Source organism: Neopelma chrysocephalum, unplaced genomic scaffold (genome assembly GCF_003984885.1).
Source record: "Neopelma chrysocephalum unplaced genomic scaffold, ASM398488v2 Primary Assembly neopelma1_96936, whole genome shotgun sequence".
NCBI classification, from domain to species: domain Eukaryota; kingdom Metazoa; phylum Chordata; class Aves; order Passeriformes; family Pipridae; genus Neopelma; species Neopelma chrysocephalum.
Genome location: NW_020925579.1, coordinates 1,908,602 through 1,935,928, shown reverse-complemented (window position 1 = coordinate 1,935,928; position 27,327 = coordinate 1,908,602). Strand labels below are relative to the sequence as shown.

At 38.3% G+C, this 27,327-nt stretch overlaps 1 protein-coding gene across 3 annotated transcripts in view; it reads left to right on the top strand.

The window, feature by feature from the left end:
* The first annotated feature begins 4,711 nt into the window (after window positions 1-4,711).
* The window catches only part of SLC28A3 (solute carrier family 28 member 3), a 39,137-nt gene continuing 16,521 nt past the window's right edge, over window positions 4,712-27,327 (top strand). Inside the window, exons 1-9 of one of the 3 annotated variants that reach the window (XM_027670813.1) lie at window positions 4,712-4,952; window positions 11,921-12,022; window positions 15,391-15,543; window positions 16,647-16,729; window positions 19,296-19,387; window positions 20,700-20,889; window positions 22,793-22,937; window positions 24,278-24,391; window positions 25,835-25,912. In XM_027670813.1, the coding sequence (XP_027526614.1) occupies window positions 4,896-4,952; window positions 11,921-12,022; window positions 15,391-15,543; window positions 16,647-16,729; window positions 19,296-19,387; window positions 20,700-20,889; window positions 22,793-22,937; window positions 24,278-24,391; window positions 25,835-25,912 (1,014 nt within the window). In that variant the 5' untranslated portion in view covers window positions 4,712-4,895. Of the gene's footprint in view, window positions 4,953-11,920; window positions 12,023-14,991; window positions 15,099-15,388; window positions 15,544-16,646; window positions 16,730-19,295; window positions 19,388-20,699; window positions 20,890-22,792; window positions 22,938-24,277; window positions 24,392-25,834; window positions 25,913-27,327 lie in introns of those variants that run through there. The other 2 variants (XM_027670814.1, XM_027670815.1) reach the window with 2 other exon arrangements.

Here is a 27,327-nt window from a genome sequence, read left to right as displayed (position 1 = left end):
AAAGAATGCCCTGGAATTCAAACCGAGTGCATATGTTGTCCTTGAGTGGTGTAATATTTCAGAACACAGGAAGGTATTTTCTCTTCTGAAGCATATTTTACTTCAACTTCTGTTTCTGGTCAATAAATGTAAAATGCACAGATAAAGAAAATACTAAAGGGTGCTTAAGCACATTTAAGTATTCCAAGGAACTAACTTTATAATATTCAAAGGGGAGGATTCTTTCTGTTTTAAAAAAGGCTTTTGTTATTTCTTTTAAATTGCATTCAGCACTCAAGTGATGACTTTTAATAGAATCATGCTGCATGATCCTATTGCATCGAGCAGAGAGATGCTATATCATCTCTAGTATACCTAGGGAACCAGCACGAAGAAGAGATTTAGCACAGCAACTTAGAGTTAATAGTTCATATTCAATCTCACTTGTCTTCAAGACTTTTTCCTCCATACTGGTCTCATTTCTGGCAATTTGTTATCACTGTAGACTTACGGAATATTTATTCAACACCACAGTATGTGCTGGGCCAGCTTCCAAGTCATCCATTCCACCAAAATTTATGTATATAATTAAAGTAGGATTGTTTAGTGGAAGTGTATGAGTAGTGTATTTGCCATTCTCTTAGAGGAAGTATCAGTATCACCCAAGCAAAAAAGCTAATCCCAAACCCAATCCATATCAATAGACCAACAAACAAAACAAAGCTAATGGGTAAGAAATTTGCCCCAATAGAGCTTGTATTAGTATAGTACTTCAGTCCGATAAAGTCCAAATTGTTTCTTTACTTCCTCTTGAAAATGCACGCACAGTTCATGTTCTTGGAGAGGGCTTGTTATCTGTACTAGATAAAAGGTACTTCTAGTACTAATAAACTAAATTAAAGGTACTCAGGCTAGAATGCACCCCAGTCCTCTTCCTCCTGCCGTATTTTTTGTGTTATTAAGGAGACTCTGATGCCAGAGGTGCAGTAAATTAGGACACAATACTTAGCTTTGTTATTGTGAAAATATAAGCCTGCTGAACTGACAGTGTGACTGAGTGATGGATTAAAAAAAAGGAAAGATAGGACCGCTTGCTGACAGATAAGACAATCTTACAGAGACTTCGAGGTTAAATCTCTCACCAGTGCTGCTTTTCAAATCTGGGTGACTTCGACTGCAGGTTATCAGGTAGTTTCCTTATTAGTATTCTTTAATGTAATCCTTTCTGTTACCTTTAAGTGTATACCTTTCTTCTTTTATATGCTTTTATTCGTTTGTTTGTTTTCATTCTGTGTTCACATGAACATGCTATGGAAGCATCTATGTAGTGTTATTTTCTTTTACTTAGCCCTAGTATCATACGATTAAGGAATGACATAAAATCCCTTTTCTATGTTTCTCAGAAAGACTGCTCCCTCTATGGTGGTCACTTTGAACTCTTCTGAATTTATTGCTACACTCTGAGAATCAATAGATGTAAGATTCCTTTTGTTTAGCCTTACATGGGTACTTGTCACAAGGTAAAACACAGTAGTTCTCAAAGGCCCTTGACTTTCGTCTAAAAAGTTTTTCTTCCTCCCTAATTCATTGCATTTGTCAAACATGCACTTTTTTACAGTGTTTCCTTTCGTGAAGGGGAACCTTAGGACAACTGGTAAGCATGAAACAGTTTCATTTCTACTGCCACAGAAAAACTAGAAAGTGAACAAGAAAAGATAAACAAGAAAGATAACAATTCTGCTCAAAATCATACAGATTTCAAAAGATCCCAGGATAGCTGGAAGCCAGAGTAGGGGCTGGAGATTTACTGGGCAAGAGGCTGTGAATAGTGAGGACCAAAAACTGAACTCATGGCCCAGCCTGGGAGGGAAGAAGGCCACTCAGCCATCTCATTTACAGTCACTTTGTACACAAATGCCCAGATTTCATCACACTTGACAGCATTCTGATTTTTTTATGGCTTTTTTTTATCTTCCAAAGAGCTTTTCACTGTCTTCTTTTCCCTAAGAATGCAGGACCGGGAAAACCTCCTGGAAAACTGGGAGGGGAAGTTTCCCTCTGCTAGAAATGAGTCCCAAAGACATATTTTCCAAGAAAAGTGTGTGTTGAGGGACAATTTTACACACATAAAATTATATTTCTTTCCCCCGAAACAGTATTTTCTTCCCTACGTCCTTCATTCTTGTGATAATGTGGAGGTTTAGAGTTTATCTTTTACATTAGTATCAAAATGAAAATATTTCTTAAAACTGAATAGGCCACACTGCAAACACTTGAGATTGGAGATTATAGATGTTAACAAAATATGGTGGTTTTGGTCCATGTATTTTCAAATATGGAAGGCATTTTTTTCACTCAGAGAAGTCAGTAGAGGGATAAGCAGGACTGGCGCAATAAATGTTAGGATATATAGCAAAATGTAAAGGAACTGATCTTCTACTTGCCAACCACTTCTCAGTGATAATCATGCTTTTCTTCCATTGACTTTTCCACTGAGGAGCAGTTTACTCAGGGTATGTAAGAGAGACAGATTGGTTTATCTCAAAGCTTTTGAAACTTTGAAATGAAATGTTCTTGAAACCACTGCTGAGTATTATTAGCACAACTATAGACAATTAATAGGATCAATTAAGTGTGTAAAAAATTTGATTTTTTGAACAACTTTACAAGTCCTAACTATGAAGTTGCTTCTCACAGTTCAACAATGAAAAAAACCAGAATGATCCTACTCTTTTTTGGATACTTTACTTGTTTTTAATACTCCTGCTCATCTTTTCTATGCATCTAGCAAATTAGCATGAATCATATTGCTATGCATTTGCCTGATATTTATACTGTAAGCAGTGCTGTTGATTAATATTTCTATACTACCCAAAAAAGCCTTTCTGGCCTAACCAAGCTGCACGAAATTTTTATAGTAGTTAGGGAGTTCACCCATGTGTTCATGTAAGTATTTAAACTAACTAGAAACAGGAAGGGGTTTTGCTGTTAGTCAAACATTAAATATATTTCTGACCAATATATTTTATATATATATATATATATATAAATATAAATAAAAATATATTCCTGTCCAAAAATATCAGTGAGTTTCCACCTTTCCTTTAACTGTATGGTCCTCTGTCCACAGGGAAATGGCACATTTAATTCTTTTTATAGTGATTTCAGGACTTGTCTTGGATATGTGGATTTTGTTTTCAATATCCTCTGAGTTTTTTAACACAACATATACTTCAGAGGAGGAAACTGCACTGAAATTATTGAGTCAGTGTTATTCTGAGATTTTTCAATGAGAAAATAAGTTTTGAAAATTATCTAATGGGTTGTCAGAAGAAGAGGAATAATAACAGAAAATACTCACATCTTGTAATAGTTAGCAGGGTACACCTTTCTTCGAACCATGCAAGTGAAGACTACATATTTTAAAACCGCATGGAGTAGATTTGAAAATAATTCATTGTCTTGTTTCCTCTGCCTGCTAATAGTAAAAACATGTTCAAAATTGGAAGGAAGAGAGAAGGAAGAAAGGAAGAGAAAAACAGCTGAGGTATGCAGTAATTAGCAGGCACTTATATTCAAACTTTAAAGATATTTTCAGCTATTTCTTGCTGGAGAGTATTGTGCAGAGAATCAATTAGTCAGAGAATTTCCTCTACTCAAAGGGAAAATACAAATAGCAACAAACATGCTGATTCCAAAACCTGGGGCACCAAAAATATTCTGAACATTGAAAACCATAGTAAATCATTAAAAGTCATGCACTTCTTACTGAAAAAAAACCCCAACTATCTCTCCCTCTTGAGCAATAGTTATGAGATTCATAAAATATATATTGCAACAGTATGATTTATAATGTTAGTAAAACATAGTTGGAAGATTCCTCAGAAAGATGCATCTTATTTTTCATGTAATTGTTCTTTATTCCAAATAATATATTCGGTCCTGCTAATCCGTTCCATCTTTAAACGTAAACCTGGGCATAATATTTTGCTTTTCACAGGATGAGGCATAACTCATGGCAGTTTCAATCTGTGTGTAGAAAGACATGAATGTTGGCACCTAATGAATACATAAATATACTTTGCTGTATTTCAAAGAAACAGAACACTATCATTTTTGTTGCTCTTAAAGGCAAAATTTATATTCACACAAATCCTATCTGACATCAGTGTCTGTAATAGTGCTACTGTTTTCAAGACTTAGAACAATCTGTATACACAAAGTCCATAGTCAACAAAAAACATAGGTAAGAGACCCAACTGATAGTTCTAAGAATGCATATTTGCAATACTGCAAATAGTAAGCCTGAAAAGTGTTAGAAAAACTCTCTGGTTAAAGAGAGTTATCTGCGGACAGATAACCAAATGACTCCATGCCATAAAATACAGGATGCCAGCTGAAAATGCGTAACCAGTATTTGTAAGAGTTTTGGGAGTTGTTCGCATTCTGATTTTTTCTCTTCCTGGGTGAACTCCTTAACTGCTATAAAAATAGAGCTACAATGATTTCACAAAAATACTTACTTGAGAATACCTGTAAAAAAGACTAAAACTGTGTTGACCTCTCAAAATCTGAGTGTGGAAGATTTTCCCCTACACAAGTGAGAAAAGCCAGAAGTCATATGAGTACACCCATTTGCCTTTGGACTCACCCAGACATATACCCGGTAAGATATATTTCTGGTGCCCCTAGGTATCCTCCCTTCTGAAAACACTGAATGCCATTTTTCATGCTGGCCAAAAGGGCTGTACCAGGGGAGCGAGAAGGTGGAGCTAAGAGTGATCAAGAGTAATCTGAGAGGGCCTCCAGCTAACTAGGCTTCAAGTGATACCTGTTCTGTGGATGGATTAACCAGGTTCTGGCTGTTGTTGTCCTGTGCTGCAAGTAGCTTTCAACATTCCCCCCAGATTAGGCCCATGGAGCTGACGGAGACCAACTGTGATCCCTCAGGAGTGCACAATTTGGCCTTCCAGGTAAGCACAGTTTCCTTTGTTTGTGGGGAAGAGGAAGGACTTAAAACCAATGAACAATGCTTAATTCAGTTCCTGAAAAAAGAAAAAGCAATTTCTTCTCTCTACCTGCAGATATTTTACAACACCTTACATGCTTTGCTCTGATATCCTGCTGAAGTACACGGCTCTTGTAAAAAAAGCTGGAGCACAAGTGACACATTCAGGAGCATGCTCCGCTCACTGCATTCATCTGCTGCCCGGTATGCAGCTATCTTTGAAAAGTCTCCTGACTCACTAATATTTCATAGGCTGATGGATCTCACTAGCTTATCCAGCTGCTATATCCTTTACTTGTTTTTCCTGAGGATAAGTGATTTACAGTTCTGTTGAAGAGAAGGGTCATCATTATGCAATGGATAAATAACTCATCAAAGCAATGTATATTAATAACATGAGAAAAATAATAATTTAATCGGTGGGGCATATCATTCTCCCAGGCATAAAAGAAGTGCAATTGTCTTGTTCTGCTCCCAAGAGAGAAGGTAAAGAGCCAACCCAAAAGATTCTGCATTTTATGTGCATAAAGTAATATTAAAAGCCATTTGAAAAATGCAGATTTCGAAAGCAGAAACACAAAAAAAACCCCAAAAAACAAACCCAAAGCAAAAAACCCAATCCCAAGAAAACTGAGGTAGTTATTGTTTCTCAGTGCCCAGCATCCGTGTGCTTTCACTGAAATTAGAGGAGGGACAAACAAAAATTTGCGACCCCACGGCCAAGCTGTGTCACTGCACTTGTTGCCAAAGGTGCAATAGGTCTAGAGGAGACAGTGCTTTTAAGTGTCCTGAAGAGTGCTGTGTTAGCAAAGCCACCCCTTGCTCTCCTCTGCAGCCTCTCATCCTTACCCTGCCCCTGAGCTCAGCTATCAGGAAGTGGGTAGTGGATTGGAATATCAGCCGACACTATTCAAATAACGCAGAAAGGTCTTCGTAGAAGCTAGGCATGTGGAATATTGCATAACATCAGTGACATCCAACCACTCTGTATATTTATTCATTGCGCTATAGAGACAGATAAGCAACAGACTGATGTGAGAGTCTGCTGGTCAGGGAATATTTGTGGAATGTAGGCGCGTCAGGGTGAAGTCCCTGCTTCAGTCAATAGTTAATAATCCATGCTCCAAGAGGAGACAGAGAGATAATTCCCTTAAAACATGATAGCCCACTGGTTAGGTCATTTTCCTGGGTAATCTGAGAAGGTGTCGTGTTTTCACATAAAATGTGTGCCTAGGCTAGTGCCATTGGCTTCCAAAGTCTGTGCGTATAAACCCAAAAAGGAGAGGAGCCCCTTCCTAGCTGGAAGCTCGTTGAATGCTCTTGAATAACATAAGCTGAAAATCACCTTTTTCCTTAGCAGTCTCTGTGGAGCACAGTAGAGTGATCTGGGTTAACCCTCTGCCTTGCACAGCCTAGCTCACCTGGACCGTGTGCAGGGAACCCAGGTTCTTCCTTTCCTGTCTGTTGCAGAGTTTTGCAAGAGCCTGCAAATCCTCTCTGATTTAAATAATTCAAATGCCAAATCACCGAGGCTATCCAACAATGAAACCTGGTCTGACCCTGGTGTTTTGGTTTTTTGGTTGGTTAGTTGGTTTGGGTTTTTTTCCTGGAACATCAGCGGGTGTTCACAATTACATTTACACTGTCTATCTCTGACTCAATATGTAAGCCACTCCTTAGAGAAAATAAGCCACAGAAGGAACTAAGTAAACTTCTGCATTTAGACAAATAAATCACTTCACAGTAGAAGCCACTGAGAAGTAATCAATCTCATAATTTTTTCCTATTTCTTGTATTTAAACTTTTCTTGCATAAAAAGTGAACACTTGAATTCCTTCAAGATAACAATGTCTTACAGTATTAAGCAATGAATATCTTACCTAAATCACAAAATATAAGTGTTCTGGAAAAGGGTTAATTGAAACCATTTTAAGTATCCTTGTAAGTATCATTTGAAGTATCCATAAGTGTCTCCAGATGTACCTGAACCACTTCATGATCAATGCACAAGGGGACGGAGTAAGAGAGGGACAAAGTAAATCCAACTTAGCTAATTTGTTTTAGAAAGTACCTAAGTTAACAAAACAGCTCTCAATGTAATACTAAGCAGCTCAAGGCTAACAAGCGATAAATGAAGGATCATATCAGAGGTTTATTAAGTCAAGAATGAGAAACATAGTGCTTTCTTTTGTAGAGGGATCCTTAACGGGATGTAGGGATTGTAATATAGAGCAATATGCCTTGTGATTTGTCATAGAAGTGGTCGAAGGCAGTATAACTATAAGGTCTTCTCAATTTCACGTTTGCTATTGATACAGCAAACACACACGTCCATCTCTACTCTGATAGGCTCTTGTATCACAGAAGCACTTCATGGCATCATCCTTTCCAATGGTACTCCCTCAGAAATTAACCAATGTTAATTCTCAGACAGGACATACAGACTGTAGAATAAAGTTATATTAATACCACTAATTACATTTTCAAAAATGCACAATCCTGCAAAATATCACCTACTTCTTTTGTACATTATGCAGTTTCCACTTGAACTAACATTGAAGTCTGTATGTCCTGCATTATTGCCTTGTGATAATGCCAGTACGTGGGAGACCCAGAAGTAAATTTTCATCCTATCAGCAGCTCAAAATTGTCTCAAAACAGAAAATAAAGCCTAAATGTACAGCTCTGCTGTACCTCTTGTTTTCTCTCTCTCTTTGATATTAGGGACATCTTAGTTACTAACAGAACAGCCGTTTGGGTGACTTACAACGAGTAAGCTTCTCGTATTGGTTTTAAGAGGATACATAGCTCTACCCACACTGCCAATCTTCCTAGCATGCTCCTATCCTTCAGTCCAACATAACATAATGCAATTGTTAAGACCTACATGCTAAAGTTACTTGCTTTGGATGCAACGTCATAACTAGAATCAATGGATCGCTGCAGTATTTGTAATGAGACATTCAGGTTGTTAATATTTTTCCCTTAAAAATGTCATGCAACTTAAGGAACCTAAATCATTATCCTCAATTCAGAAAATTGACCATGTTCAGCGTCTACCTGCTAATGTAGTACATTGTGCATCTATAGTTACCATAATGTCACACATAATGTATGGAAACACTATTGTGTCTCTTGCCTTCAACGTGGTTCAGTTAACTTCTCTCTGATGGCACTGGCTGGAGCACTGCTACAGTTGTCCACAGAATTCCTTCTCCGAAACCCCGTAACACTAACAATAACCCTAAAATTGAGATTGGATTCACCTAGCTTCTATTTAGTCCTCATTTAAAAGGGAAAAATTTTATATAATCAGTTCTGATGATTCAAATCTCTGGTAACTTTAAACATTAAATAACACTTACTCCTCAAGGAATGACAAAAGCTGCCTTATAAAAAGGAAAGGTAGGTGGGATGAATAAACTCCCCTACATTTAAAAACAATATGGAGGTAAACAGAATGAATACAATGCAAAGTAAAGGTAATAGGTAATAAATATTTATTTTTCACTGGCCTCCTATTGTCAGTGTTATGATGCAATAAGCAATCTGTACTAATGTCTATAGCTGAGCACACCATGCTCTTAAGAAGCTGACATAAGGAATGATCCTCTTTAAAATTCTGCCTTTTACTCATAGTGCATAGGACATTGTTATTGCCATAACACATGCAGTATTTGTACTCCATTTCATTCGAACAAGCTTAAAATGTATCCTAAAAATTGCCATTTGTTTCTGTGTTTGCACCATTCTCTACTACTTCCTAAATACTTCCTAAATATCTGGTTTGTTAATTAAGACTATAGGCACTATTAAGAATTTATGTTTCATGTAATTTTTGTAATTTCCCTTGGAAATGATGAAGGTGTTGCACTGCATTACTTCATCAGATCCAGACAGGAACTTATGCAGTCCTTTTCCATGTTTTCAAAACTTGCTTTTCAAAGCCATGCTTGTTTTTTAAGTAAACCTTGCATTTTAGGATACTATCCAACTCTCCTATCCAAGACTAACAACTTAAAATTTCTAAAAAAACACCAATGTGCTCAGAGGTGGGGAGTCTTATTTACAGCCCTTTTCAAAATACCCCATGAAGATTTAGCCTGCTAAATTTAAATCTGCCAGTACATGTTTCTTATCTCCTGTATCTGCAGCTCATTTGCTGTGGTTTAGCACATGGATAATGAACATTAATCATCCTGCCCTGTACACAGGTACAAAGAATTTTATCATTGGACAGGAAATTATGAATGCTATGATTATTGATTGAAAAAAATTGTTCCTCCACGTTTAAAATGCCTTGTAACTCCTTCGGAATCATGACACTGGCTAGCAAAAGATGGTACATGAAGAAAAGCTTAGATAAATGATCTTCAGTTCAGAGTACTTAAAGAAAAGCAAGTTTTGAACTGTAAATCAGATGGCTTCATTTCAGCTAACCGAATACAATTAAAAATCTAATGAAATGCAACAAACCCCAATATTAAACCATTTGCTTTTGTAGTGTCTGTTTTCCACCGAGTTCCATAAATATTCTGATTCTAATCTGCCCTTAAACCATAAACAGTTTAAGCACCTGCCTGCATGCACTGATGGCCAATCTGTTTTCATCACTAACTAGCATGAGAGAAAAAACACCTACTCTAGCGTGTTTTTTCACTCTAGAGTGAAACACCTACTCTAGAGTGGAAAAAAACCACCTACTCTAGAGTGTCTGTTCTTGTTAAAAGCACAACAATGAAAGTTATTACCTCTTTGCAGAACCCATCCTCCTTCGAAAGTTGGTGACTATGGCAGGGAAGGTCAATGAATGTGGTTATGCAAAAAGACTTGGCAAATGAACAGCTCAACATGAGGGAACTAAACAAACACTGAAAGAGTGCTTCACTTACACGGATGATGCTCTTGCTCTTTAATATTTTGCAAGAGGGGAATTCCAGTCAGGAAAAGTAAAGCAGCATGTAAAAGCAGAAGCACTTGCTTCATACCAATTTTCATATTGTAAAACTTTAAAATAACCAATTCTGTAATCCTTCAATTGTGGCCTAAAATATGAATGAAGCTGTTATGTAACTACTGCAGCTGAATGGTGCGTTGGACAAAATGACTTCTAGAGATTTCTCCAAATGAAAATTATTCTGTACTTTTGTAGTTTATAGACAGCAACTCGCATGCTTATTGTTTTTCACATGTTCACTGACAAAAGTCCTAAGAAATCTCTACTTTTTCTTGCTCAGCAAGAAGTGTAGAAATCTTTAGAGACTATTCCCAGAGGCACGTGTCAATTACAGAACCATACCACTTTGACTTCATTATGCTGTCCTGTAGTATTTTTAATATATTATTTCTCAATGCTACAGTTAATCACTACTTCTTTTGATTTTTTTTTTCCCCTTGTATGCAGTGTTCAGTAGACGCTTTCATTGTCAACTGCAGGGGCAGCTACAGAAAACTCCTGTGACAGCACGGTTAGAAGAAATACCTCCCTCTTAAGGGAATGAAAAGATACTCTTCTCTTAGAAGGAAGGAACTAATGTATCAAGGCCACAACACGTGAATAAACAGCTAATTGTGACTCCTCTCTCCCCCAGACACACAAGGTTACAGAACCACTTTTACTGAAACAGAGGTTTTTTTGTCAGGTTTAGAGTCAAAGTGTCTTTAAGGAAAATATGTTACTGAACAGTGTTGCAGTTGTTTCTAATGTCATGTGTCTGCTAAAAGGGAAAATTCTATTTATTTTTAGTAGTACTGCTTATTCCTGCCTTTATCATAATTTACTATGATTATGCTTATTTTGTGTTGTTCATTTGGAAGTGATTGTTTTATTAAAAGGCTAAATGCAAATAATGAGATAGTTAATGCAATAAAACCCAGTGACATGGCTGTACTGTAACTGCTGCCATAAGAAATCACTGAAATATAAAACATTCATAACAATTGCAGATATAAGCTACCTGATATTTCGTTTAAGCAGATTTCTTACAAAACCAAAATAAGAACTAGACCTTTAAAGACCATTAAACAGAGATAGTGGATCCTTCATAACATTAAGAAACAAGAAAAGTAATCTTCGGAATTTATTTTAAAAAAAAATTAGTAATAGTGGAACTGGTTATGGCTGTCTCAGTATACTCTGATAAAAGCTATACCTCAGAGGATTAATGCAGTAAAGCTAACTCTTCTCTTTAAAGTCACCCTGAGCGTTTTATTCCAAGAGCAATTTGGAATATTTGGCATATTTTTTTAAAAATACACATTTACTGCATGTGCATAAGGAGTACTGGAACAAAGGTACTAATAACCAGGAAAGTCCCAAACAGTCCATTTTGCCCTTGGTAAGAAGGAAGGTTGGATCTTTGTTAACTTGTTGAACCGATTCTGAGACGAAGGGCAGCAGCTCAAGGACATGTGAGTTTAGTCAAGAAAATAGCAGATACCCATTAGCTGAGCACCATCCATGGCTGATGCAGCTTTGGGCAATAGTGCAGGGACTGGAACAGTCAAGCTCTGTACACCGAGTTGGGCTCTCTGTATTAGTAAAGAAACAAACAGAATTGTAGAATCATTTAGATTGTAAAAGACCTCTGAGATTATCAAGTCCAACCATTAATCTAGCTCCACCCTTTTCACCACTTAACCACGACCCCAAAGTGCCACATCTACAGGTTTTTGGAACGCTTCAGGCCTGGTCATTCCACCACTTCCCTGGGCAACCTGTTCCAGTACCTGACCACCCTTTCAGCGAAGAAATATTTCCCAGTATTTAATCTAAACCTCTGCTGGTGCAACTTGAGGCCATTTACTGTCATCTATTCACTTATTCATTTGGAAGCACAGGCATCAGATCATAAATCAGTTCTTACCACATACGAGAAAGGCTTTCAGCTTCTGATTTGAACCAACACAATTTCTGGTCTTGTCATGTTCTAGAATGACAGTGAAAGTATGGATGCTACAAATCTGAAAGGCCTCGAAGACAGTTCACAGAAAATCAAGAATTCACAAAATAAGAGAACAGGACACACTAATCAGGTATGGTTTTTTCTTTTTTTCTTTTTTTTTTTTTTCAAAGAACTTTATGTAAGTTTGCAGACCTAAAATTCAATGTCAGTAATTGGCTGTGACAATACAACCAAGACAAATATTTTAACAAAATTTGAATTTCATTTAAAGTGTATAAACTGACAGAGAAGTGAGTTCTGTTCTCAAAATAATAATGGCCAGTCTTCGCGAACGAAGATTTTGGGAAAGGTCTTTTACCTTTCCAGCCTGCGCAATGGATTTTTTAGGTGAGACACAGCATGCGCTGAACTGAGCCCACCCTTTAATCCTAAGGTTCATCTGCCGGGGCCAAGCGAGCTTGGACAATGGCAGTGAGGTCCTCAGGACGTAGGTTTGTTTAGAGTGACCTTCTCATAGATGGATGGCCTCACAGGGCTAACGGGCTCCATCTGCCCGGGGGACTGGGATTTGAACCTGGGTCACAGCGGTGAGAGTGCCGCATGCTAACCACTAGGCCACCAGGGCTAGGTAAAAACGTGTTAAAATGTCAGGATGTATAGGGTTCAGAAAAAACGTATTCTTTTGTCATAATGGCTTCATACAAGATACAAAAGAGGCATGAGAAATGGCAGTCAGGGGGAATAGTGTGGACATGGAGTTGACATATGTAGTGTGCCACGTGGCCTCTGGCTTTATATAATAAAGAAATCATGGTACACTCCCTGTGAGATAGTGAACAAAGAGACTTTATTCGAAACTCCCGCTCCCTTTTATATCCCATAACCATGTGACCCCTTTATCCAATGGGTGTTGTAAACCTCGGCGCATGCTCTCTGGCCATCTCTGCCCTGGTACATCCCTTTGTACCTCAGACAGGCCCCTACAGACATAGAACCATTTTCTCATGAGAAGGTAGAAAAGGAGAATCTTTAAACATTGGGTTTAGTGATACAATCTTTCAGTCTAACAGAGAATACATATTATTAAATATTTAATAATAAATTAAGCAATATTTAATTATTAAATGAACATCCAAAATAGGGGAAATTTCAGACAAACATGAACTTGGGACAATAGCTCTGGTGTAAAACCGACCAGAGAAGGAAGAAAAAAACACATTACAGATTACTTTAATAATAAACATATTCATTTTGACTTCTTTTGACTGTATGTTTGTTTAAGCCCACACAGTGAGTAGCTCACTATGAAAACACGAGAGTCAGGTTAAAAAAATCCACAGGTGTTTCACCAGAGTCTAGTATTACCATTTTCACATCCACAGTCCAGAAATAAACTTCTGTTCTAAATGTTCCATTATGTTGTAATCATATCTACTTGCCAGTTTTGGTGACGGTACTTGAATGAGCACATAAGAAATATCTGATGCAGTGGTAGTCATTTCTATCTTCCCTTGGTTTTTTTGGCTATAATCAAAGGCAGCAAAGGCATGCTGCCAAAATAATGCTCCTGATTTCAAAGTTAAAGTAATTCCAGATATACAGTGGTAGAAAGGATCAGTTGGAGTGTTCCGATATGCAGTCCTGGGAACTAGACTGGGATCTGAGATCCTAGGAGAGAAAGGTTGTAGACGATGCTTATAATTTTCTCTTCAAAAAAAAGCCAGGAAAAAGGAAATTTTTAAAACAAAGAGGAAAAAAAAGGACTTTCAGAACTGATTGAAACTGTAGAAAATTGGAGAAAAGTAGTGGCAGTCAATGAAAGCTTGATTTTTATCAGAAAAAACAATTTCCCACTGAAAGACTCCATCTGAAAGCACTCAACCTCTACTTGGTGCAAGTTTAGCAGAGATGAGTATACCCACACTGACACTTCCCCAGGCATATTGTGACTGATGCATAAAAATTTATTTTGAGGGTCTGCAGCGGATGGATTTTGCTGTGGCCTAGCTGGCAGAAGTCCATAAGCTCCACACAGCCCTTGGGTTACCCTCAGCAAGGGCCAACACTCGCCAAGAGCCAGATCTGATATTATATTTGTTCGTGAGAAAAAACAAAAGAAGAAAAGGGGTTTGGATCCATTCTCCATTTTCCTTGTGTATCTGCCCAATTTCACACAAAGTGGTCTTTTATTTCAGATTTTCTGAACACCTTTTAATGTCAGTGTAGGAAAGTATTTGTGACAGTAAAATAGTGACATAATAATATTCTGAGCATATTTAAATACATTGTAAAAAATGTGAAAATATTTGGATTGATTTTTTTTTAATTGAAATACTCAAGAGGAAAAATAGGTTATATTCTCAAGACAAACCATATATTTCACAAAGTCAAAGAGCCAGAGCCCAGACTGTGGGTGATCCAAGCCCAGGGAGTATGCTGTGGCATGAAGGAAAGTGATGGGGGAGTATGGTCTGACCTTGAAGTAGGGGCACTGGGAATGGTGGTGGGGATGAAGGAAATACCTGTAGGACATGAGCTTCAGGCTGTGACTGGGAGAGTGGACATAGTGCCAAAAAGAGTATAGATGCCTGCAAATGTGAAAGCATGGCTCTTCAACACAGAGGGATGGGACTCTTCTGGTTTATAATGTAGGTTCAAAAATCTGTGAGAAACACTGCTATGCAACAAACCCCAAACTTAAGCCCAGGAATAAATGATATTTACATACTATCAACACTCTTTGTCCCTCAGGCGACAAGCCTAACTCCTGCAACCATTGAGAAGAGTTACTGCCACTTACTAAAAATAATAGCAACTTAGTAGGCATTTTTCAGGCTTGCCTTATCTCACAGTCAAGACGCAAGAGAGAAAGAAATTGAGTTTAGCAAAAATCAGCCATAGGTATTAGTGCAGCTTCACAGAGCTGCACAACTCCTCCACACACACCCCTCCAAAAACTGCAGTCAAGAGGAGCAAGAGACTCCTCTTCGTGTCAGGCTCAACTTTCCCTAGGGGAATGAACAGCAGCTTCCACATACGTACTGCTCCACTCTCTCCATGTTTCAGATCATTCAAAGTCTGAAGACAGGCTGACAGTGATGGGGTTGTTCAGCTGGGAGAAGAGAAGGCATTGGGAAGATCCCATTGTGGCCTTTCTGCACTTAAACGAGGCTTCTAAAAAAATGAGGGAGAACAACTGTTTATAAGGATAATGATAGGACAAGGAGGAATGGCTTTAAACTGAAGGAGGGTGGGTTTAGATGAGGTATCAGGAAGAAATTATTTACTGTGAGGGTGGTGAGGCACTGGAATGGTTTGCCCAGAGGAGTTGTGGATGCCCCATCCCCAGAGGTGTTCAAGGCCAAGCTGATTGAAACTTTGAGCAATCTGATCTAGTGGAAGGTGTCCCTGCCCATGACAGGGAGGTTGGAACTAGGTGATCTCACGGTCCCTTCTAACACAGGCTGTTCTAAGACTGTGGTTCAAATCTTTTCCTGGCAACTATCTGAGGGCTTTCCAGGACTTCCGGCAGCCCCTGCAGCAGGAAATCCAGACAGAATGCAGGGGCCAGGGCAAGGTCTGTGGTGGGCCTTGCTTTCCACAGCAGATTGGGGAATGGAATTAGAAACAACAGTGACAGAAAAAGAAAAGGTAAACCTACTTGCAGATTGCCACTGTTCCGAAAGTGGCTGGGGGTACTGTGGGCCACTCCTCTCAAGAGGGTAGAACATGTCCACTCGATCAGGTACCCTGGTGCTGGCCGGGCACTGTAGGGTAAGCAGCTGGTCTTGCTGCCCTACCACAGCGTTCAAAGGAGGAGGTGGGAGCGTGGCCCCCAGGGGCCCAGCTGGGTACACCGCTGTCTGAACGCAATGGTCACCTACTCTGGGTCATCAGCCCCTCCACAGGCCCCACCATGAACATGGAGGGACGTAGCCATGGGACAGGTGCTTTCCCTGTGCCCTGCTGGACAGGGATGGGGGAAGTAATGCAGTGTGGGTATGGCAGCCCCCACAGGTGTGCCAAGGAGCTTGGGGGGGTTGTGCTGCTCCCGGCCACCTCAAGACAGTCTTCACACAGAGTGGATGTCACTCAAAAGCTATAATGTGGCCAGATTTATGTGGATTCAGATAGCAAAAAGCTATTTTCCAGATGAAAGTGCACTATCTGGCCAAATTTTTTGTTCTGCTACAAAGCCTGTGGATGATAGCTCTCTTTAAAAGATTGTTAGTTGTTATCCTTTCAGAGCAGCTTTTCTTAAGAGTAAATTTCTTAGCTTCATTAAATTTTTTAAACAATAAGCCTCCCTCAATTTAACCATTATCTCTACGCAAAAGTTCCATCCATATTGAAGTTTGGAATGTCTACATGAGGTGCTGGGCAAGCTGGCTAAATAGCAGCTCTGCTGTCCCTACTTGCTGCTCTGCAGGTCTTGCTTTTTGCCTGTCTGCAGTGGTACTCTGTATGGGACCCCACCCTCTTTAGCTCTGAGTAACAGTGGTATGTCTTCCCACTTTTATTTCCCTTTTGAAAATGGTGCGGATGGCTTGAGAACGTTCACAGCTAGTCGAAACACTAGGTTTGCCTGATACTGGTCACAGAGTTGGTGGCAGACAGGAGAGCTGGAGCCATGCATGCAGTGCAGACTAGAAACTTGAAACTTCTTTCAGCAATGTGCCAGTTGGGATGTTTTTTATACTTTGTTTAACAAGAATACACCCCTCTCACAACCTCAACACCAATCTGTTTTCCAGGGGGATGAATACATCAATATTGAAAGTGACCTCCTTGAAAACAAACGTGCCTCAGCAGACGATGAGCAACCACGCTCGAAAGGGTATGTATTACAAATGAGTAAGTTTTGCACTCGCTTCATCCTGGCCTAAGCAAAAAGCTGCTAGTGTATCTGCTTCTGGAGTGACAGCTCTAAATTTCACTGCCATACCCCTGTGCTACATAGATGTTTGTATCACCTAACACTTTGTGTAATACAGGAACACAGTATGTTTAAAATTATTATACCTTACAACTGACGTGGGTGACTGTGGAACTATCCTTTTAAAGCTTTGTAAATTAAAGGAGCAGTATTTTTAATTTTTGTACAATAACTGCTTTTCCAGCATTTCCATGACAGTTTTTTTAAGTGAGGTCTCTTTAAAACACAGTTAAACAGTGGTCTCTTTCAGAAAGTTAAAGATTCATTATTGTCTTTCAGTTTGCATAGTCATTTACCCAGCTGTGGAAAAGCTATTTTGATGGAGCAAAATTATTACACTTCCTTTGCACTGTTTCCAAGTGACCATGGAGTGAAAACATACATCTACATTTTACTTGAGGATTAGGTTTTTTAGGTTTTTGCCTTTTTTTTGAGAAAACAACAAACCCTCTATAGAAGATACAATACTTAAAATTATATTTTAATGCAGTTTTCTTGTATTTTCTTTTTCTGTCATACTGAATCTTCATTTGTGTCCTTGACTTCTTTCAATGACAGATAGTACTGAATAGCCTGTGGTCTGAGACAGCCCCTTTGAAAGATCAGTCTATTGATAACAACGATTCACTACAAGTGCGAGGTGTTAACATTCACTTCTGGAGTACATGTGCAATAGAAAATAGATTTCTGAGTTGCAAAATGCAAACGAGAATAGTTTTGGCGTATACAAATATTTCATATTAATGCGCTTAAGTGAGATCTGTTTTTTCAACATCTTCAGTTAAGTAAAAGCCACCAGCAATGTGCTGCATTTCAAGCCTCTAGGACCAGCTTTTAGGAAATAATGTTTCCTTCGTAAATTAAGAAGATTTCATAAGGAAGATTTTTTTTCTGTCATCTTTCAGAAGGGAGCTGCGTATTTATGACATATGTCTGGATATTTAAGATCTTTTGGTACCAAAGTGATAATAGCCTAAATTAATAAAACAAAAAGTAGATATGTTAAAGCAAATAAGAGATTACAAGAAATTGTAATCTGAAAGTAACAATTTTAAATCCCAAAGGTCTCATAAGTAGCAGTAACAGATAGTAGATATTATTTTTTTCTTCTCTTGGTTGACAAATGAGCCATAAATTTCATAAAGTAATTGACTTTTTCATACATCTGTCTCTCATTTCTCCTTTTTTTCTTTTTCTGTTGTATCTAACCTCTCTGCTGAGATTGGGTAGGTAACCTAATGTTCTTATAAGTTAAAAAAAAAAAGATGCTGTGATTTGTGAAGCAACAGGAATTCTCAGAACTAAACTTGAAACATCAAAAGCAATCACGATTTCTGAGAGATCGTATAACACTTTTACTGCTGAAGGCAAGTGTTCCTGCTCTATTCTTTTGAGTGCTGATATGAATTAAATTAATATTACTTATTTCACCTGAATTTCATTTAAATTAAATCAATTTTTTTTAAGTGCAGAAAAGAAGGATATTTTTGAATTTTGGTATGTATCTAACTCTGGCTGCATTTAGTTTCCGAACAAGTAGAGTGTAGATAATCAGCATCTCTAAATATAATGTTGCTTTTATAGAATGAGGGTGTGAGCCACTGCTTCAGAGATGTGTCTTTCTCAAGCAGTGCCTCTGAGATGACAAAGGTACAGCTGTGATTTCTTTTTCAGTTTGCACAATATGAGGGTGTTTATGTAGCTACAGCTTTTGTAACTGAAATATGTCTGTATCACCAGCATACTTATAACTGGAAATCTGTGTTGAATTAACTCCATTTACTGCTATTTCTCTAGATTTCAATCTCCTTCATGAAATCACTCTGTGTTACCTTTATCAAGGTGAGGAGACAACGAAAGTGAAACACATATAGTTGGAAGAACTGATACTAGAGCAGGATGTTCAAATACAACATAATTTTAACTTCCATGAGCTGATGAGGTGAAAAGTTAATGTGATTCACAACCAAATTTTCAAAAATCCAGAAACATCTATGCCCACTGTAATAAGGTTTTAGGTGGATATCGGTTATTTTACACAAAAAATGCAGCCGTAGGCCTTCACAGTTGTAGCAACCCTACTGCTCCACATAGTAGTGCTGGGCTGGTTGTATTAACAGACTTCGTGGGTCTACTAATGGGCCCAAAATCTGTACCTACCTTAACAGACCCCTTTACAGAACTGCTGCACATCAGGGGCTAGTGGAACTTGCCTGCTGATTTTGACCTATTAGGTAATTAACGGATTGTCCAGTTAGATATCTGCCATATTTTCTTTTTTACTTGTCCAACATCAACCCAAAGAAGTCTTGCTCAAAGAGCACAATTTTATTTGGCACCTGGGAAGACAAATTTAAGCGTTAACAAGTTCCAACTGCAGTGGAGAAATTTTGACCAACTTAACCCAATTTTCTTCTGCAAAATCTTACATTTTCTGTTCTTCATTATTTTTTTCCTATTTTTCTAGGCATTTAGAAAAGAACTATGATAAAATCTGTGAATTTTACAAGAAACATAAAATCAGAATTCACTATGCGATCTGTGGAATTTTAATGACAGGTACAGTATATATTATACTCAGGATTGCTGAAGTTTGCATTTCAAAGGAATTAAAAGTGAATTTAGTACCAGAAAAAAACTCCAGATTGCAAAACTTCCTCTCATTTCGAAACAAAACCCACAAATCTTGCTAAACTGCTCCTCTGGCATGTTTCCACTCTGACTAACAATTACGTTTGTGATAGCAGGATAGTTCAGTCTTTATGTCTACTCCACTGCCAGCTGCCTCCAAAATTATAGTTTCAGGAACTTGCCCAAAACTATGAAACCACATTAAAAAAAAGAGTCAGGCACCAAATAGGACTAGACTTCAGTCAGTAGGAGTTTTCTTTTCTGACCCATATCACTCAATATCCACAAAAAATGTTTTTCAGAAGAAATGTGTTTATGACAGCACGCACTGAAGAATCATTCAGATATTCTTCTTTCTCCCTTTCCTAATTAACCAGTAGGTTGGTTTGTTTCACCAAGTTTGCTTTTGTGATTTTCTTACTAATACCACTGAGAACATATAGAACTGGAACACATTTGTGAGGTAGGCACCAGCATACCAGAAGGTGGTTATAAAAGTGCTGTTTGCATGCTGCCCTTGTAATGTCAGCTTTTCTTGCTTTGTCATAGTACAGGCATGTTATGGCTCAAGAGAACAAGTGAGTGCTAAGGATATGTCAGGGTTACATACAGTAATTACACAAAAAACCAATTTGCCATAAAAATCTGTAGTCTTTCTACCTTATTTGCCATAGACAAAATCAAATTATTATTTACAAGAACTGAATATTTCTTTGGCCAGCATATATCAGCAATGAGACTGCCAAATGACGAATAATTTCACAGCTTTTTTAAGAAGTAAACTACTTTTAAGCTTCACAATTAATTCAGAGGGCCATCAAATCAGTCAATTTACATATTTCTAGGTGTTTTTTTCCAGCTTTGTTGGATACACTCATTCTCTTATGAAAGAAGGAATGAGACTCACACTTTTACTTCACAGTTTTACACAGGAAAAAGAAGTTCCATGTTTTTCTTTGTATTTAATTTTGTCAAGTGGTTAATGTGTTTGATATGAACTTGGCCAAAGCATATAACCTTCTCTAACAGAATGAAAGCCATCTTTCATATTGTGAGCATATCACATCACCATTTACAAAAGCAAAGTTTTTCAGTATGTCGCCAAAGAGTCAGAAAAGCACTGAAAAGATCAACACGGGCCTGACTTTAATCACATTCTATAAATTTAAGATTTGATCCTTATGATTTGTTTTTAAAAAGACCAGCCTAACAGATATGTATATTCTTGTTTCTATGACAGCATACTTGGCAGTACTTATTGCAGCCTGCAGTTCAAATTTTCAGAGAGCCTTGCCGCTCTTTATCATCACTGTGGTGGCCACATTCTTCATCTGCTGGGATTTTTTAATAGCTAAGTATGAAGACAAAATTACTGCATTCTTTTCCCCTGGAGAAAGATATCTGAAAAAACAGTGGTTTTGGCTGAAATGGTAAATATTAATTACTTTCTATTTATGTAGAAGGACAACGCATTAGTCAAATTACTCCTATAGTTTTATTTCAACTTACACCCACAGGAAGATGGGTCAATCACACAAATTTCAATAAGATCACAGAATAATTCATATTTTCCAGTATATAGATATGAGAGACACCTTTAAGTTTGAAATGCAGTAACTAGATATCAAAACTCTTGACATAAAGTGTACAAAAATACCAAAGATTGAGATAGAACAAGTTTATAGTTGGAAGAGAATACATTCACAGAAGTTCAGGTGTGTTGCATTCACTCTGCAAACCAGAAAGTGCCTCACTGTCATTTGTTCAGAGAACTGTTAGGTTCACAAAAGCCTTAACTCTAACATATGCAGACTGCTAATGACTGGAGTGTGTTACCTAGACACTGTTTTTCCATGTATCCCCATAGCAATTTTTACTTGGCCTTCAAGAATCAAAACATGCCAGCCACAATCAGTGTCATAATAAGGTCATATAACCTTAATTTGAGATGGTAGACATTCATCTGGCAGATAAATGGTAGATAATTAAATCTGACAGATGCTTATTTCAAGTATTCCTGAGCATGTATCAGGAATGTTGAAATTATCCCTGGGAAAATGAGGAGCCAAAGGAGCCTTGTAGACTGGAGAAAAGACCACATGAAATATCATTAAAAAGGAAAAGCAAATTGACCAGCTGCATTCTGTTTCAGCAAGGTTACTTTCTAGCTGAGAGAGAAAGAACTCTAAGGTGGAGTCATTCTCAGTTCAGGAAAATGTCCCATTTTATTCTTAAGATTTAGAAATGGTTTTGCTAAGAAAGGTGCTATAAAGATTGTGATCCTTCTGCTCAGGAGCCACATTAGAGATCAGTCACAAAGACACATCTCCATTAGGCAATCTGGCAGCCTCTTCGGGAGAAGAAGCAAAAGGAACAGGAGAGCCCCAGGTAGCAGATGGAACAAACCGGGGGCAGTAAGTGCTGTATTACCTGGGCTGCAATCCACATCACAGATTAAGTGCTTAACCATATTCCTCCAAGAGACAGAAAATCTCCCAGGTGTAGAAAGTGCTATCCAGCTTTGCAATGGCCAAGCTATTTTGTGGAGTTTACCTGCAATGTTTTTTAATCCAGGTCTAAAAATGGAATTTGGGTGTCCGTTTCTGAAATCAGTGGAAGCTAACTGTTAGACACAAGTAGCACTAAAAACTTGTGTTTATTTTCCCTCTGTATATGGGATGATGTATTTTGCTGCCTTTCAGGCTGTTGTTGTGGTAATTACCTTCAATATGTAAGTTGAACATGGTTTTGTCATAGTGGGGACCATAGAAACACTGAAACACAGATGTACACATGGCTCTCATCAATGTTTCTGATATAGCTTAACAGATTACATGTGGTTATGGAAAAATAAACCATTTATAACTTACTCCTTGATAGAGTGTTCTTCATAGACCCACCAGTTAAATGGCACAGTGCAATTTGTAAAAACCACAGCCTGTCTTGCCCAGAGCTAAGGAAAGATTCAACAAAGGAAAGGAAGGAAGGGAAGAAAGCGGAGGATGGAGTGAGAAAGGAAGATATCACACTTCGTTTAATAGAAATAACACCCAGACAAGAGTCACTTATGCTTTATTGGGTTTTCTTCTGGGTTTTTACTCTGGCTTGAGGGACCCTGTTAGAGGACACTTCTTTGGAATGCTACCAAGTGATGTTGTTGTTAGAGGTGCATCAGCAAAGGCATATTCCTGCTTGTGTAGAACTATATGTTTCAGTCTACAACATTGCACAGAGAGTTCATTCACAAACAGAAATGTAAGTGTTGTGGGTAGGGGAAGGGAAAGGAATATCTGGTCTTTTTCAGGATGTCATGATGCTTTTTTTCCCCCCCAGGGTGTTGCGTTCAGCTCTTATTATGACTATCATCTGCTGGCTCATCTTTGACACAATGGAACAGGGATCCCGCCAGCTAATCTCCTTTGGTGGACTTGTGATGTATGTTCTCCTGATGCTTATCTTTTCCAAATATCCAACCAGAGTGAGTATTTAGTCCATGTTGGCTCTTCTGGGATTTTTTTATTCAATGTCTCAAAACCTGTTCCCCTACGCTACCACCAAGTTTAGTAAGAGTAACAGATGCTTACTAAAATTTAAGTAAAAATTTAAGGTTGCCCAATACCAAGTGATGTATTTAATTTCTGAGGTAAGTAATTTTGCTCTTATTGAGCATGTGTGGGGCTGTACCAGCACCTGCCTCTCATTATTTTGGGAAGCTGCTGCCCATCTTTTGTTCCAGCTCTGATGTGGGTTGGAACACATTTGCTCCTGGAGAGGTAGGCCTTCTCCATATTTTCACCCACAGGAGCCTCACCACAGTCCTCTGGACATGACAGGTACTTATTTCAGGACACTGTTATCACATTAACACAAATTGCATGGAACTGAAGATATGATTACCTTGTATAGCTCTTAATCCCTCACAAGTTTGCTTCCCACTGCAAACTCAGAAACTGAGGCCAAATGGAGGTTTTCACTTCTCACTCACCTATTCCCATAGGTTGGTCAACGCCATTTATTTTAATCTTCCATCAGAGATGACCACTCTGTTCTGCTGTGGTATTACAAAGGGCTTAGTTCAGCCGCCACAACTCCCACCTCGGCTTGTACTCCTGTGTGCATGCCTCACATACCAGTGCATGCTTTTGTTAGTCATATATCCACTGTCCAGGTCACGAAGTTTCACCAACACTTTCCACCCTTCTTGCATCAGTGCTGAGACTTCCTTAAAGGGTGAAGTCCTCTCAGCAAGGACTAATGAAACTGTCCTATTCTCTGCAACTGCTGCTATCTCCAGCTGAGGTGCAAACTACTCCAAAGGCATTGTACTCTCCCATGAGTCCTCATTGCACCTAATTGATTTGTATTATTCAATCTGAGCAAATTAGAATGCCATTTCAGCTCCTTGTCTTGTAAATAATTTGATCAAATTTTCACAAACCAAAGATGTTTTCTGAGACAGCAGGGCAGGAATCTTCAGTGTAGTGAAGAGGAACTCATCACAGGTAGCCACAGTTTTTCTTACAACTGCCTTATACGATGAATCACAATATATGACTGAATAGTTCTCAAGTATCAAAAGTCTTTTAAGCTGGGGAACAAAAACAGAGTTGAAATTACCCAAGGAGAAACCCCGTAACAAAATCTCCTTATTCTCTGTCCAGGTATGTGAAGATCCAAGTCCATTACAGCCTGGTTTGGCAGCTGCTTCTATCCTGCAGTATAGTCAGACAATCCCCTTGCCTTATTTTAATAAATGTCTGAAGCAAATTATTATTTATTTAAATAACAAACAGTTTCTTTATTTTTCTGTCTATCTAGGTTTCTTGGAGACCAGTACTTTCAGGAATAGGAATGCAGTTTATTCTTGGGCTTCTTATTCTGAGAACCAAAGTGGGTTTTGATGTATTTAACTGGCTAGGCATTCAGATCCAGGTAAGCTACTTGGCAAAATCCTTAATTTTTTTACTATAATTTTCTGTCTTGAGACTCTCATATAACAGTCAGTCTGTTCAAGGATCTGTTTCCTCCTGAATATTTTCTCCTCCTAAGGAAAACTGGGTTCTCAGAATGGTAATTGACTACCTGAATTCAATTTTCTCATTTTTTTTGTCCAGTTAATACAAGACTATGGGGGACAGACTGATGAGTAATGGCCAGAATGACCCCAATTCTTAATGGATTTACCATCCTTGGGCTGAAGTTAAAACTTGCATCCTTGAAACATAAAACCACTATTGTGCCAGGGCACAACTCTTAGATGTGGCCCAGCTCCAAAGCATCCTTGCAATTAAATATGACATGCTGAAAAGCCTTGAAGTTTAAGACGGAAACACTGTTGTCTCTAGAGTAGCAGCAGTCCTGGCATGAGGGACATTTCATAGTTCTCATGATATACAAGAAAATTAATTTAACTATGTACAGGTGGCAATAACCACATCTGCAAGCAGAAAAATATCTCTGGAGAGTGGATGGGATCTGTTTGTAGGTGTCCCTGCAGACAAAGTTTTTTTAAAAAACCCATTACTGTAAAGTAATGAATAAGCAATATCCAAAATGCAGATCAGAGAGTACCCACTGAAGGACATTCAGAATTTTCACCCCAGGGATACTATTCTCACAGCTGCTCTTCACAGGTAATTAAGCACATGTAAAACAAGACAGTGCAGAATGTACTGTCTCTGTGGAAGCAAAGGCACAGGTCTGACATCTGTCTAATCTGCAAGCAGTGAGAGTCATCTGGGTTTTGTCACCAGGTTCTCAGTCTCTAACTGAAGCAGTTCTGGTGCTCCCTTTCATTAATGTCATACGGCTTACGGTTGCTCCTGTTAGAACTCATTACTATAGCTGTTATAAACTGTACTTTAACTCCAGTTTAAACTGTATCATTAATGCATATGTTGGTATCAGGAGTATAAAAACGTACCACCAGATCTAAATTAAAAAGTAGATTTCTTTAGGTTAGCTTTTAGGTACTCCTTCCAAAACTCATTACTTCAGCCATTAAATCTCTATTTTAAACTACATCATATATTGCACTTACTTGCATGATGGTGCATAAAAATGCACCACAGTATTGGGATGAAAAAATAAATGTTTCTTTTAGTTTACCTTATGGCCTCTATGGTGTTGGATACTCAAGGAATTTGTGCCCTATGCCCTTGCCATTTCCCTACATACCCTGAAGGAGACTGCACTATTGCTAGAGCAGGGCAGGGATCCTCAGTTCAGCCAGACACAGTCAATGAGGCCTGGATTCATATAGACCCCAAGCTCCTTGGACTTCACCAGATCTCTGTAAGACAGCTAGCAATATCTGCTTAGTTTTTGGCAGGTTCCAAGAGCTTATGGCTAATTTCCTTTGCGTTCTGTCCCTAGACTTTTCTGGAGTACTCTGACACAGGTGCCAAGTTTGTGTTTGGTGAAAAATATAAGGATCATTTCTTCGCTTTTAAGGTGAGACAGTTTTTATACATGCTGCATGTGGCAGATAGACAACAGAAAAAGGAGCAGTACAGCTAGGACATAAATTTATTATATGTCTTGTGGTACCTGTGTAGTCACCAGAGAAATCAGCTAAGAGGAAAATTATTCCTTACTATTTGACATTCTGAATAGAAAATTTGGGAAGCTGACAGGAAGCCTTTCATTTACTGCTATACGCTGAGTTAGATTGCACTTATTTAGTCCAATTATAACAACATACGTTGCATGTAGACAGAACTTTGGGGTATCTTTCTACAAGGAACAGTTTAAAAGGCTTTACTTGGCCACTGACAGAAATATTACCTCCAGTCTATCTTTCCCACCTCTCCATGAGTAAAAGTGCTATACCATGCTATGTTGTCATATCCTCAAATGCTGTGTAGACCAATGCCTCACAGACATTGCCCCTGCAACAGCGGAAAGCCTTGATGTATATTTATATATACCTGGTAAAAGAGATAGAAGCTGCTCATGCATAACCAGGAAGAATTACATTACATTGTGTTATTATTACATTAGTAAGATCCCAGGGAGATTTCCCATTTCTCTCCCTTAGAAGACCTTGTTGGGAAACTGCTGGAATACAGTTTGTGTGCTCTGTGCTCTCTAATCTGCACCAGTATCCTTCCTGGTTTTGCTTCAAGAAGTAGCCCAGGCCATAATACCTGCTTAGGGTAGAATCAAAAACATATAAAGCAAAAAACCCTCAAACCAAACCCAATAAAAAAACAAGCAAAAAACCTCCCAAACAAACACAAGAAATTAATCAAGACTTACTCAGAGATCATTCTTTGGATGTTTCAGAGACCTGACCATGGGCTTACATGCCTTTCATCTTCTTTTTTTCTTGAGGTGATATTCCAAACTAGATAGTCTTCAAATGTAGCTCTTTCACTACATGAAAACTAAGGTGCTATCTGTAGAAACACTAAAGAAGGTGCTATCAGTAAAATAGGTTGCTACTAAGAATAGTTGGAACATCTTAGTGGTGAAAAAGAAATTAAGAATTTTATCAATAAATATAAATTATGTTTGAAGTTCAATATTTTTTGAAATACTAAACTGAAACCTTTCATTTCACTTTCTAGGCTCATCTCACCTTTACTCTATTGAGTACTCAAATAACAATTTGTGTTCCCAATTACATATTGGGAAATGATTTAATTCCCACCTCCCATGTTATTTTTCCTGTGGTTTTTGACAATGCCTTATGAATATGATTATTTCAAGGTGATTTTTAGTGCTTCAGTGGTGATGTAAAATACTTTGCTGACTAAAGCCATAACTAGGGACCAGACAGCCAAAAAGTTTGCTTCTGTGTATGCAAATATCCATCAGTCTTATTCTATGGTTCAAGCCAACAAAAGACGTGGAATATCTAGAAG